Genomic DNA, 14350 nt, shown 5'->3' with positions numbered 1-14350 from the left:
CTTAGCAAATTAAAGGGCAAAGCATATTTGAAAGAAGGCATGAGAAACAATGAAGGATTCTGTTTGTCGGGAAAGTATATTTGCAGTTCACCTGATAGGTCAAGCTGTAGAAACATCTGCAGCCAAAAACAGTGGCATCCTAGAATGTCGAGGGCCAAATACCACCCCCTAGCCGTGCCTGGAGATGTCTTCTTGAGAAGGCCACTGCTCAACTCTATCAGCAAAGACTAGGCAGGGTGGCCTCCCAGGCCAGCACCCAAGAAGCAGCCCTCACCACACCCAGCCCCCGAGTTTCTCATTTGATTCCCAGGTCCAAGAGCAGACACTGGTTTAATTTTCCCAATTAATTCATACTTTCTGAGAAACGAAATAGGAAATCAAATGAAGTGCTTCTAAAAAGAGCCCACTCTCTCACTCGGGTCCACATCTCTTTCTTTCATGTGACGAGGTGCTTGGGCAGGAGTATCAGCACTTGTAGGCTACTTTCTGGTCCACTTCATGATGCCATCAGTGAATTGCTCTTTTTCTAAAGTTTTTTTTAAACGCCTAGTTTACAAAAACAACAAGGAATCTGTAGTTGAATTTGGAGGAGTTCCAAATCTCCAGAGGATGCGTGTCAGCCCTCTCCCTGCACCTTGGGGAAAGACTAAAAAGTCACCATAATTGAGCTTAATTTAGTGTGAATTCATCTTTCCTGCCAACAGCTGTGCATACCTCGCTGAAACACTGTGTTCATCTATTCCTTTCTTTTCATCTGGACAAGCTAGCCAGGTTTGGCTACGAATTGTCCCTTAGGAATGTGCCTCTTGGGTCAAGAGCATGAAATAAAGCTCACAGCCAGCCCCTCATTCTCCTTCTTAAATTTTTCACCAACATCGATCTTGCCCTCTTTTTGTCTTAGTGTCAGCACACCCGGCCAGGGATGGTCACAAAGTTCTCTCCCGAGTAGACCAACTGGTGCGCTCAGAGGATTAACATCATCTGCCTGCTTTGCTTTGTTTTCCTTTTATAGTAAATACCCATCCTGAAGATGTACGTCAGCTCCAAAGCACAGATTGGATGGCCCTCAGGGTAGGGATCTCAGATTAATCTCAGGCTAAAGCAAGAATGGGATCAGCTACTCAACTAGAAACTAATGAACAGAAGTGGGAAACAACAGGAATATGAGATCCCCCCGCCCCCCCCCCCCACAACATGCCCTGTGGAAGCTACTGGTTATACATCTTTGGACCAGACATGCTGATTGTGGTTCCTAAATTCAGTTGTCCTCATTGTTTGCAAAAATGTCACTGTGACTTATCCTGGGGGAAATGTTCATGGTTCCCAGGTTGGTCCTCAATTATAATAACCTCCTTTCCCTTGGTATTGCATGAATGCACTTCCATACCTTTTCTCTCTTGCAACGCCTTCACGTGGCCAAGAAGAGGGGAAAAAAAAAAAAGACATTCCCATAATTTCCTGGAAGGAAGAGAAAATGTAGGAGAGCAGAAGTCCATTGGTGGAGGAAGCACATCTTCCCTTCATATTATTAGCATCATGTCCTCAGAAATAATATAGGCACAACACCCAAAGACTTCTCAAAAGGCCAGGGCTGTGACAAGTGGTGTGGCTGTGTTCTATGGGAGCAGGGAGAAGGGAACAAAGACTGGTTAGTAGGTTTTACTTTAGTCCTTATCAAGTCAGTTGGCTTTTAAGCACCTGCCGAAAGAGGCTTTGGACTAGTGACTGGGGAGAAAGAGAAGAAGGAGATTGTACCTGCCTCAAGGGAGTCACCATCATAAGAGCAACAAACAGGTACCTGAGGCAGGTGCACAGCTGTGAAAATGTCTTGTCTTTGGAGTCTTGCCCTGGGTCAGGGTAGGCACCAAAGAGGGCCCTAATGCAAAGTGGAGAGAAGTCAAGGAAAGTTCCTGAGGAGGAGAGGCCTGGTGCTGAGTTCTCGAACATGATTACAAGTTAGCCAAATATATAAAGTGAGGGAAGGGCATTCTGTGCAGAGAAGAAAGGATGCGTGAAAGGATGATGATGAGACAGATTGACCAAGTACATATGAGAGCTTGACTGTCAAAAGCACAAAGGAAAGGAGTCTGCAGAGGGAAAAGCCAGATGCTAGGGTTTGTGAAAGATTTGACATTGATAGAAGCTGTTGAGGGCATTTAGCAGCAGAATGACCTGCTTACATTTGCTCATTAGAAATCAGACCTTAGCGAAAGTGTTGGGGGGAGGGGGGCATGTAGAAGGGCAGGAGGGGCAGGGGATTCTGGATTGGGAAGCCAGCTGAGAAGTGGGGGCTGTTTAGTAACTGAGGAGGATAATGAGGTGGGCCCAAGGCAAGCAGCAGCAAGAATGGATTGAAATGGGCGTGATCTTGGTGAATGTGGTGTTGCTGAGCTAGAATTGAGCGAGCCCAGGATTGAGTGTGCCCTAGCTGAATGGAGACAGTGCAGGAGCGGGAGGAATTTAGGATGATGCCCAGGTTTCTGCTGGGGACAGCTGAATAGCCCCTGGTGTCATCTCTAGCCACATATAGGAGAAGAAACAGATCTGGGGCCAGTGTGGCGCATGGTGAGTCTGGGAACCCGTAGAACACTCCAGTAGAGCTGCACCAACACCGCAGTGCACCAGGTTCGCCCCTGGCCCAGCCTCCCTACGCCCTGGCTCCCCTCCCCACCTGCACAGGTTAGCATTCTGCCTACCTGTGGGGAAACTCCTGCGGGGGCATCCCTTCCAGATTTCTGGCTAGTAAGGCCCATAGATTTGGACTCCTAAGAGTAAGAAGCTCCATGACTTTCTTGTTGCAGTTGTCAGTGTGAGAGGGGTAGAGGTCGGGATCTGTTTCTCTTGATACAAGCTTCATTATGGGTTAACATTAACTAGGTTGGCTTATGATGTATGGCATTATGTTAGCACAAAACATGGAAGTGAAAAAAAACATGGAAGTAATTGAAATTGTTACATTGTTTGTATATAGACATCATACAGGTTACAAAGTAATCTGTGGCTCTAGTAACCTTGATAGAAACATAACAACTGGGAGTAGAGGGGACCAGGGACCGAAAAAAAATAGGCTTGGTTGCCTTTTTTCCCTCCACAGCAAAGGAAATACAATTGCCCATTCTGAAGTAGCCACTTTGGGGTTTTGAGTTGTTTTTGCAGTATAAACCTTGGAACTGCTGCCTGTCTTAGAATGCAATTAGAAAAATTACTGAGGAGTGTGATCCTTTTTCAGATGAAGAAGCCCTTGAGAAACCTTTATGAGAAAGGTCATCAGTCCAGCATTTCTGAGGGTCATGAGGGTGTGAGTGATGGAGTCAGACTGTGGCTGGGACACTTCTCAGCACGGCTGTCATGGAGACAAGCCACCATTTTCTGAATGTTGACTTTCTAGGTACTGTCTTGAATTCATCTAAATTAAAGGCCAGGACTTAGTAAATTCACTATACTTTCTTTATTCCCAAATGCCAGCATAAAACCTACATGGGTAGGTCTTCATGGGCTCAGATGGTGCCTCCTCTTCTCAGGTAGGCCGGAGGTCCATTGTCTTTGAAAAACAAGTTTCCAGGACTCCCCCCAAACCTAAAGGTCAGGAGTCTAACTGCCATTCCTTAGCAAGCATGTGTCTTTAGCTGCAGTGCTGGAAAAACTGTGCAGGCATGCAGAGGGCAGCTTTCCATGTGGAACTCCGCGTGATTCAGTGACGCAAAGCAAGCTGCATGTAGAACACCACTTAGGAGTGTCATAGCTGATGGGAACTTTGAGCAACGTAGTCCCTGTGTTTGTACTCAAACCATCCAAATGTGTGTTCTCCTCAACTGTTCCTTCTGAGACCCACACATGCTCCCCATCAGTGGGGGAACCCCTTGTGGAGACCACCATGGACACTTCCCAGGACTGAGGAGCGCACTCTAGTTCACAGGAACCAAAGACCAAGGTGCGTCTTTCTCTTGCTCAGAGGCTGGAGCAGCATTGGGCAGCTTGTTCTGCTCTGGCCAGAAATCAACAGGCTTCAGTAATATTGACACTATCCCTAGACTTCTGCTTCCTTTTTTTTTTTTTTTTAAAGATTTTATTTATTTATTCATGAGAGACACACAGAGGAGAGGGAGAGACACAGGCAGAGGGAGAAGCAGGCTCCATGCAGGGAGCCCGACGTGGGACTTGATCCCAGGACTCCAGGATCACACCCCAAGCCAAAGGCAGACGCTCAACCACTGAGCCACCCAGGGATCCCCTTCTGCTTCCTTTCTGAAAGGAATCTTTTCCCTCTCACTTCAACACTGAAAGGGTTAGTCTCTTTCTACCCCTCACTTGGTTTCCTCTTCTCTTCCTTGAAGACCAAGGAGACAGTTGTATCTTGGGGAGAGAGGGAGAGTTGTCTGAGATTAGCCGGGCTCTCTGTAGTGAATGGAAGTTGCTCTTCTGTCTGCAGGTAGGTACCAGGACCACCACAGGTGAGGCTTCTTGTGGAAACCGAGGCTGCTCACATTTCTTTCTCACCTTACTCCCTGCCCTTACAATGCTTCCCATATTGGGCCCTTCTGCAGCATTGGTCTATATTTCAGTCTTGTGGAGGCTCTTTGTTTGTGAGGCATGTGCTCCAAGGCCTATTGAATGTACTTGTAGCCATTCCAGCAACAAGTACTTAGAAAAAGTAGCTTGAGTTCTAATTGGAGCCCAACTTATATGTGAGCTGTTGTATGCACCACAAAGCCTCTCTGTGACTGGTTTGTTCAAAAACTCTAAAAGGGAAATAGAAATCAATATAAGTGGAAATTGATCCCGTTGGTAATGACTAGCAGGTAAACACAGAGCATATAAAAGATGAGTGTAGCACTATTCTCAGAAAAGGCCATGTGAAGATGGCCACTCTGGACTGCAGCAAGATCTAGAAGGAGCTTTATGAAGGATGGACACTGCCTGGGGACCTCCCCCCATCTGCACATGGTGGTGGTGCTTTCTCCCAGAAACTTACAACCCTTTGGCTCTCTCCTCCCAATTTTCTTCATGGGCTTCTTTCCCCACCCCTTCCTCTAAACGCCTCATGCTGCCAAGGCTCTTTCTTGGCTCCCCCCTGTTCTCACTCCATGCTCTTTCCCTCAGTGATCTAAGCCACTCCTGTGTGCTGTTGACAGGTTCTCCTGCTCAGACCTCTCTTCAGGGATCTTGTCCAGTTAACTTGTCCACCTCGATGGCTCAAAGGCAGTGATACTCAGCTGACATGAAGTGGAGCTCACCATCTCTTGTCATCCCAAAACTGCTGCTCCCCTATACATTTTGTCTTGCCAAGCTTGAATCAGAAGAACTACTGGTGTCACTCTTACCCTCTATTCTTCCTTGATCTTGATCTTGAAGTACTATCCATTTATATCCTTCTCCTCGCCACTGCCCTTCCAAGCCATCTCCAAGGGCTTCAGTTCATTCTCCTGGCCTCCACTCCCACATCCTCCAATCCAGCCTTTACACTGACAGCCATCATCTTTCTAACATACTCCTTTGATTGTGCCTCTGCTGCTCAGATTTCAACAGCTCCTCATCACCCAAAGATGAGGTCTACCCTCCTTGTTCCAGCATTACAGATCTCAGTCATCAGACCCCTGCCTATGTGCCCCACCTTGTTACTAGCCAATGTCTATCATTCACCCAAGTGTTTGCTTAGCCTCAAATGCTCTCTTGACTCTACTATTGCTTTGCTAATATGCTGTTCCTACTTCCAGAAATGGCTTCCTCAGTGGTCTGCTACTGTGAAGCCATCCCTCACTCCTCAAGGGAAAGCAAAATCTCATTGTTCTGTGTCTGCCTAGAACTTTGAGTTGACCAAGCACTTGTCCTGCAACTACTACAAATGTATTGTGCGAATCAGCCATTCTCTCTGGATTAGAAGTTCCTTGATAGCAGGGATGGGCCTGGTCCCCATAGTAAACGTTCAATAAGTATTGAGCAGACAAATATCAGAACGCCCACATTTGGCAAGGAAGTCAACCTGGCAAATAGCAAAAGCATCTTAATCTTTCTCACACTGCATAAGAGAGTGACTTTCTAGTCTAGGACCTCCATTGGCAAGTCCATCAGAAGCAGCCCATTTGAGGCTAAATGGCTGTGTGCCAGCTGGAGGTGAGAGCCCAGGAGACATGCATGATGTCAATCATGTATCAGCTCCTATAAGAAACACTCCTGCTTGTCTGTGTCTTTCAACCACAGCTGGCTACAGGTTTTGCAAAATGAAAGAACAATGTCTGAGGTTATGTGAGGTGGTTCTCAGCTTTGCACCCTCCTCTGTGGCACCTGGACCAGGGGAAAGAATCTAAACTTTTGGTTAGACTTTGTTTCTGGGTAACATCTTAACAGAATCTAGCATCCAAGTCATTGGAATTCCTGGCTTGGGAGGAGTCTAAATGGTGCAGGCGCTCACTTCTCTGGTTTTTTGCCCTTTTAATGGTGTTCTCTTTTAATCCCTGGCAGAAAAAGGTGCCTTGTCTCTAACCAGGGGGTGAAAGATTAGTAGACTATGTTCTTAAGAACTGGGATTTCCTCTTCTTTGTTCATTTAGTTCATGTTTCAGGAAGTAGAGCTCTTTAAGCACACAGCACCCAGCTAGGCACTGAGATACCTGCTATGCAAGCAGAGTCAACATGTGCCTGCCTCAAGGAGCATATGGCCAAGAGGAGCTTACATTGCCCAGGAACATATCCAGAAATAACTTCTCAGGAAGGCCTAACTTGCCATGTTGTGAAGCTGCGTAGGAGCCTTTGCTGTGTAGGAAAGCAACTACCAGTGGGGCCGCATTTTCACCAAATGGGTGAGGCAGGCTCTTCCATCCCTCCAACAGGAATTCTAGTTGTCCAAACCTTTTCTAGAAAGGAACTAGTACTGATTGGAGTACTCGTCTTGCTGAGCCAATATTTGCACCCCACTCTCCCCTCAACTCTTAAAACACCATATTGTCCTCTTGGCTTATAAAATACCCAGTTTATAACAGGATTTAGTAGCTCACAATTCTGTTTTATCATTAGTGGATTTTGCATGATTAAACTGTAGGGCAGCCAGTGAAAATATGGCCCATGAGATACTCCACAGTCTCTGTGGCATATTGTGCCCAAGTGTGCCATGGGGTTACCTAGACTTTTCTGAATCACGATCACTGAGTTTTCTGAGCAGCAGCCTGGGGCTTTTCAAAGATGTAAGTAGCCAACGTGAAACCTGGTGCCAAAGTGTTGACAAGTCATTGGCCCCAAAACCGGAGCTGTAGTTATTTGCTGCTCACTCTGCAGAAGTATTAGCATTGTTTCAACAACAACAAAATGTGGTGGAGAATAAAGTCTGGTAAAAAGGTTCCAGGATGTCTCAGGAGGGAAAGCACCACAGCCTGAGCTGGCAGGGCCTGGATTCTATGCAACCACAGTTTGTGTAAAGGAGAATGCAAGGGGTTGGTACTATGTGCCTGGGGAAGCCTGGTCTCTTTGTGGTTGCTGATGGTCCCAGAGGGACTCTGCTTGTCATGGTAGAATGAAGGGCCTCGAAGCACAGAATCAGGTGATTTCTTGCCTGAGATGACTGCGTTTGTTCTTCAAGTGGCATTGGATATCCAATTCTATTTCTCTAGAGATCCCCCTTCTTTAGCCTTCACATTACTGCCGATCAAGAGGTAACCTCAGTAGGCCCACTCTCCCCCTTGTAATCTTTGAGTTTCAGGAGATCATGTAATCTTTGAGTTTCAGGAGATCATCCATGCCTACACTTCGTAAGCCTAGGTTTCATTTCCTGGGGAGACAGGGCCTGATTTCAGGATAGGCCAGGTTTCTTTAACCAAATCCCAGTTAACTACTTTAAAAATTAGAAATTGGAAATTTCCCACTTACTCTGAAGTGTTTGTCAGTGCCTCAGAATAAAGCACTTGGTGCAATAGACAGTATCTTGTAATTAATATGGTTAGTAATAGATAACACTTTATAGGAAACATGAATAACATTTACCCAGTGCTTCAACATCTCAAAGCACTTTGCAGTCATTGTTTATCCAGCCCTACCATTGATGAGCTCTTTGAACTCATCTCACAAGAAGTTGATACAATGCAGGAAAAAGCCAGGAATTGGGAGGCCTGGTTCTAGTCCTTATTTCACCACATACTTGCTCCTACAATGACTTAACTTTGCCATCTGTAAAATGAACTAAGGATGGGGGGAAAGTAATTCTAGAGGATTCTCAAAGATCCTATCAGCTGAAAAACTCTGAATTAAAGGAGCATGGGCAAGTGCTTTGTTTTGGCTGAACTTAGGAAGGTGATAATTCTCATGGATTTTGATACGGTGACTATTTAATTTTCCCAACTCTAGAATCTAGTATTTGGGTTTATTTCAGATATGCTCTGGAATTTATATTAGCCTATGATCTAGCCAATCATTGGGCCTTTCCAGTCCTGGTATGTTTTTGGTCGATATTCAAGGAAAAGGTCTGAGACACATCCAGACACATTCCATAGCTTGGACATTTGGTCATCAGGGACACACACACATACACACACACACACACACACACACGCTTTATATATACATACTAGAGTGATAGTTTTGGAGTCTAGGATGCCCTTATTCCTCTGGGGCATAGGAAGGCAAGAGAAAGATCAGGCTAAGAATGACAGCAACTCCACCCATAGAGTAGTACAGTTGCCTGGGTGACCTATTACTGTGGAAGTGGCAGAAATAGCATGTGGAGAACCACACTGAAGCTAGAAAGAAATTTTCTTGGAGGTGAACTCATCATATGTAGTTTTAACTTAAGTCTGTTCTTTCCAAATCAATAATGAAGTAGTCTGGCCAAAGCAATGGTTCCTTGCCATGTTTTTGGTCATGAAGCCCTTTGAGAATCTTATGAAAACTATGAATGACTTCCGTCCAGAAAACTACCCATATATTCACAAATTGGGATATCATTTTAGGGAATTCCTATATGCCCGGAATTCCTATATGCCCGGAATCCCGTGGACCCCAAGTTAGCAACCCCTAGTCTAAAGTAGAATAAGGGAGCCTGACAGTGGGAATGTCAGAGCTAGGCCAAGACTTTGAAGTCCATAATTTGCTGCCAAAATGGAATTGAACAAGGAGTAACATAAAGGGTTTTTTTTTTCTTCTTTTTTCCCCTCTGACCATCACCCTCCTTTCTTTTCTCTATTCCCACATCTTTTGTCATCTCTTCTTGTTCCCTTTCAATTTCTCTCCCCATCTCTTGCACATCTTGCACCACAGATGTTCCAGCCTGGTTAAAAAGCCTCCGCCTACACAAGTACGCTGCGCTTTTCTCCCAGATGACCTATGAGGAGATGATGGCTCTCACTGAGTGCCAGCTGGAGGCTCAGGTATGTTGTTGCAGGTGACCCTTCCGTGAGAAGAGAGCCCCAGGTGGAACCTGAAGTTCCAGCCCAAGACAGACCTTGTTTGGACCCCTACCTCAACCCACCCAGTAGCTTGCCTTGTCCTAGGAACTGCCATGTGCTGGCCAGCATTACTGGTGAGTAAGGCTGGGTTCTTGCCCTCAGTGTCCATTAGGAGGCAGGCGACCAGCAGATCATTGCAAGGCAAATAGGATTCAGTGAATATTACAGAAAAGGTGATGCCTAGGTGCACACTCTAAACGTAAGGTGGAATGGCCTGGAAGTAACACTTGACCAAGGCCTCAGAGAATCTATGTCCCTGCTTTTGCTTTCCCGCCCCCTCCCTCCATCTGTCCGATGAGGGCTTGTTTGGACAATGACAGATTGGTTTGTCTGTTGTCCAGTCTGGTTACAAATCAGCTAACTTATAGTAGTTAGTGAGTAGAAGCACCAGGTCATGCCTCAGACTTTCCCCAAGACTTTTCCAAAGACATGTTCAGATTGAACTTAGTGGAGATTAGAGTAAGTTGTACAAAATATTTTTTTCTTCTAACTACCTTGCGTAACATGGGACTGTCATAGAGAATGGGATTACCCCAGGTCTCAGGTTTCATTTCCCTTCTGTGTGCTGTAAAAGAGCAGAGTTCCTCTTCCTTTCTTGGGCATCTTTCCCCAAGTGCGGATGCCAAAGGCTAGGCCAGTCAACAGACCCCCTCCACCCCCAAGCTAAGCATGTTTCCTACCATGCTGTGCTTGAGTAGATCTGACCGATGTCTTTTTTCCCCTTGTTTAAAATGCCATTGGCATGTTTCATATTGACCTCAGTTTCCTTTGAGCAATTATTTAAAAGCATTAAGGTCTGAGCAGGCTAGTAGGATTTCCCTTGCAGGAAGAGGAGGTTGTACCACTTGGGGCATACCTCCCAGCAGATGCTGGTTTCTCATTGCATCTTCAGTACCCTCAGTTAACCTCTGCAGGCCCGGCTGAATACCAGTATTGAGATGCAACACAAAGCCCAAAGTCACTGCACATTCTCAGAGAATGAAAAGCACTAATTTCAACCTCCTAACACTTCTCCCACCGCTTTTTGGATCTCAATTGAGCCTTGAGATCCCAGGGATTGATGAGAAGTACTTCTAAGGGCATTTTTTTGTGTTTGGGTCAGAGTTTAAGGAAAAAAAATCTAAGTCCTCAGTTATTTGACTTGAGAAAAAACAAGAAATAATTGACAGAGAAGGCAAAGCCAGAGGCCAGCACAAACTTTTCAGAGTAATTTAATTCACTTGAACCCAAAGTCAGAGCTAACCAGAAATCTGCCCCCAGCAGATTTATCTGCCCCTAGCACTTTATCTTAGAAAGTGAGTTCAGTTGTCACTTGAGTGTTAGTATCTCTGAGGGAGATGTCTCTGATGTTCCCATCTTTTCCTTCTTTAAGAGAAATTCTATGAGGAGCTATAAGAAGTCACCAAAGTTTGTTTTAGAGACCTGATTTAAGAAAGGGCCTTCTCTTTGGAACTTTGCAGTAGCGGTGGTCAGCAAGCATTGAACTAAATCTTGAGGCTCACCATTGCACAATTAAGACAAACTGGGAATCCTCATCATTTAGCTGAAGTGATGACTGAAGTAGAGTTTTATCTTCTTTTCTATTCTTGGTTTCCTTATGGAGACCCAAGATGACCTGCAAACTTCCCAAAATTGACCTGTGTTGTATGGCATCTGGAGAGAACCATACAAGACTTCCCATGTCCTCGAGATGGGAAAACCTAGGAAAGGTTTAAGAAGACAAGGAAGCCCTGTATGGGGTTGGAACCTTCAAGCAACCTGGGAGGGACTGAAATGACAAAATATGGAGAAGAGGAGTGTATGACTTTAAAATGATCTTTTAAGACTGTGAAGAAATTTTGTGCTGGGTGGGTAATTGGCCTTCTAGCTCACTTTCTCCCTCTTTTCTCTCCTAAAGGTCACAGCCAAAGGACACAGACAAATTGTATGGTCAGATGTAGTTAGAACATGTAGTAAGGAGAAGTTAATGACAGTGGGGACTGAAGAGAGAGACAAGTGGGTATTTGCTAGTCCACCAACGTCAGAACCAAGAGAACAGTAGAGTACAGAAAAGCCTTCAGGAAACTCTAAACAGATTCTTAAAAATATGTTTTTAAATGTAACTTTTATTTAATTACAGAATGTTACCAAAGGTGCAAGACACAAAATTGTCATCAGTATTCAGAAGCTCAAAGAAAGACAAAATCTCCTGAAGTCTTTGGAAAGGGTGAGTTATCACCAGGTGAAGGCTGGTCCCTGTCGCCTTGATGGAGGACATCTTGCCTGAAGATGTCATCAGTGAGCCTGATAGAGTGTTTCACCTTGTTTCCTTATCAAAGGCAGAAAAAAATGAAATGATTTTGAAGTAAAGTTCCCTGGTTATCCACACTCCTGTGTAACCTGACCACTGAAATGTATTTCTTGGGTCCCAGCAGCCTATGCCTAGCCATCCCAGTGGACTCACTTCAGCAGAGGGAATCAAAACCATTTGGCTGAGGAACACTTCACAGTTGCTACTGTCCCTTTCTCTTGGCTGCCTGAACAGGTCCTCTTCCTATCTTTGCATCCAGACATAATCCCCATTATGATATCATTTTTAGGACCTGGTGACTTTATGACGTCATCTAAGGTGCAAAGGAGATCAGGCCTTGTCCCAGTGCTGCCTCTTCCCCAGGGTGGGATTCTTATGGAAGCGCTGCTGTAGCGGGGAGGGTTGAGATGGGCGGGTGGGAAGTTCTGTTGGCGTGCACTGCCTGCAGAGTCTGAGCTGTGACACGTCCTCTAGCAATCACAGGGGCTGGGGTGCCTTTGTAAGGGAACAAAGTATTGAGCTAGATAGAGGTTATATAAGTTCTGTGAGCATGTAAACATTTTAATGCAAGAGAGGGTTTTTTTTTTAACTTATTTATAAAAGTGTATCTATAATTTTACATAGGACATACAGCTACGTTTAATGCATACTGCATAAAATATAGAGTAATACATACTTATAGAATATGCATATATAACTTTATACTTATAGAATATGCATATATAACTTTATAAAGAAGGTGGCTTTGAAAACCTTGGTATAGACAGATGAATAGAGGCCACTCACATCCACATATGTGCTCAAAGGCCTGACCTTAATTAAAGTGAATCACAAATGACAAGCGACCTATCCAACTGAACCCGAGGTTATTGTCATTGTTCTTAATTTTTATTTACCAAGTAATTTGTCTAATTGAATGATTATTGCCATCTTTAATATAAGAAACTATTCTCTTTTGGGGACCATTCAAGAGGACAGTTTTCTCCTTATCTGTTAGAAAGGCCCAGGATGTGTTCTGCCTAAGGACAATCTAGATTGCCAAGGATTATGGTGAGAGAGTGATCATCCTCCTTTATCTTTGGAGCATCCTTCAGGAACTCACAGGAACTCTGTCACTAAGGAAACGCACCCACCTGAAAGACAGAGATGGAGCTGCTGTTTGGTCCACTCCCTATGGCCTGGGGCCAAATCAGTGTGGAAACACAAGGGCAGCAAGGTGGCACAGGTGGCCTTGACATGCCACTGACTTTGGCCTTTGAGAAATCCATGCCATTTAACACCTAGAATAATATTAATTCCACAAAAATGCTTTCTGCCTGGAATGTGAGGTGTTAAAAAGATGACAAAAGTAATAAAGTCTGAGGGCAGCTAATGGCCAAGAGAAAAGCAGTAATGAGTTTATTTTGACATTTCTGGGGATAAAAGCCTGTGTCTCTATCAGACTAGCACATTGATCTTGCTTCAGAACACCTGAGCTCAGACACCTGTGTACTTATCCCTTCAGGAGCTGACGGCCTGTGGGTGGGGATCCTCAGCCTCTACTCAGGACTCAAGCTCTGGGCTCTGTTTTCCCTCCTCTGGGACCCAAGGCTCTTCTACTCTTTGAGGGAGGGAGTTGTCTCTCCTGTGTTACCACTTAGGCCACCAGCAACAGCAACAGACTCACATCAGCCCTTTCTTTGGCATTCCCAGATGTCCCAAGCTGATTATGCTGTTGGAAATGCTGTCATCAGGCCCTTGCCTGCCTACAGCATTCTTACCTCACATAGAACCCAGAGATTTCTAAGGAGATAGCTGGGACCCCGCCCATTGCTAGTTCATAATCAGTAGTTGCTCCAGATAAGTGCTACATCCAGAGCTCTTCCACTCACTCACTGAATACGTACTAAGCAGCTGCCTTGGACTAGATTTACCCCATCCACTGGAGGCTAACCGTGAGTAGTACAGAAATACATGGTTGCTGCCTTTGCGGAACTCAAGTAGTGCATTTGCAACACAGACATAGCCACTGCTCTCACAATCCCTTGTGATCAGTGCCACCACTGAGGCAGGTAGGGGTAGATCTTCCTGGGATGAAACACAGCACTCTGTAGTGATGAGAAGGAGGGAGACCTTGGAGGGGTCAGCATTGACTAGCAAATCGTTAGGAGCCTAGAACCAGCCACGGAGGGCCCTTGAGCTAAGGCAGGAGCCATGAAGGTGGAAAGGGATAAGAGGTCGTTTAGCAGAAGTCCAGGCATGGGTTCGGGTTCCATGCCATTTGGGAACAGAAAATATAGGAGGAGTTTCCAGGTTGGCAGAAGTGGAGGTCAATTGGACAAATTGAGTTTGAGGTGCCTGCGGAACACCCAGGCAGCAAAAGCAAGTTAGTGGCCAGAAGAATGATGCTAGAGTCCACAAGGGTTTCAAAGACTCGTTGTGGGTCATCTGTGTGTAAGTGGCAATTGGTTCCCCCAGAAGTGTGTGTTAAGGGGTAAGAGCTGAGGACAGACCCCAAGGAGCACCAGAAGATGTGGAGAGACCAAACAATGACAGAGGCTGAGCTGCCCAGAGGGTCAGAGAGAGTGTGAAGGAGCGAATCTGATGGGGTTGTGGATGTGTCACACACAATGTCACTGGATGTCACAATGTCC

General features: G+C 45.3%; 1 protein-coding gene across 4 annotated transcripts in view; it reads left to right on the top strand.

Annotated features, from left to right (window-relative positions):
* Positions 1 to 14350, top strand: part of SAMD4A (sterile alpha motif domain containing 4A) — a 216428-nt gene that overhangs the window by 164619 nt on the left and 37459 nt on the right. For all 4 annotated transcript variants that reach the window (XM_055303731.1, XM_055303730.1, XM_055303732.1 and 1 more), the window contains 2 exons: positions 9240 to 9349; positions 11547 to 11633. In XM_055303731.1, the coding sequence (XP_055159706.1) occupies positions 9240 to 9349; positions 11547 to 11633 (197 nt within the window). The remainder of the gene's footprint in view (positions 1 to 9239; positions 9350 to 11546; positions 11634 to 14350) is intronic.

Source organism: Nyctereutes procyonoides, unplaced genomic scaffold, assembly GCF_905146905.1.
Source record: "Nyctereutes procyonoides isolate TBG_1078 unplaced genomic scaffold, NYPRO_anot_genome, whole genome shotgun sequence".
In the NCBI taxonomy this organism is placed as follows: domain Eukaryota; kingdom Metazoa; phylum Chordata; class Mammalia; order Carnivora; family Canidae; genus Nyctereutes; species Nyctereutes procyonoides.
The sequence above is the reverse complement of the archived record's forward strand: the minus strand, read 5'-3'. Positions and strand labels throughout refer to the sequence as shown.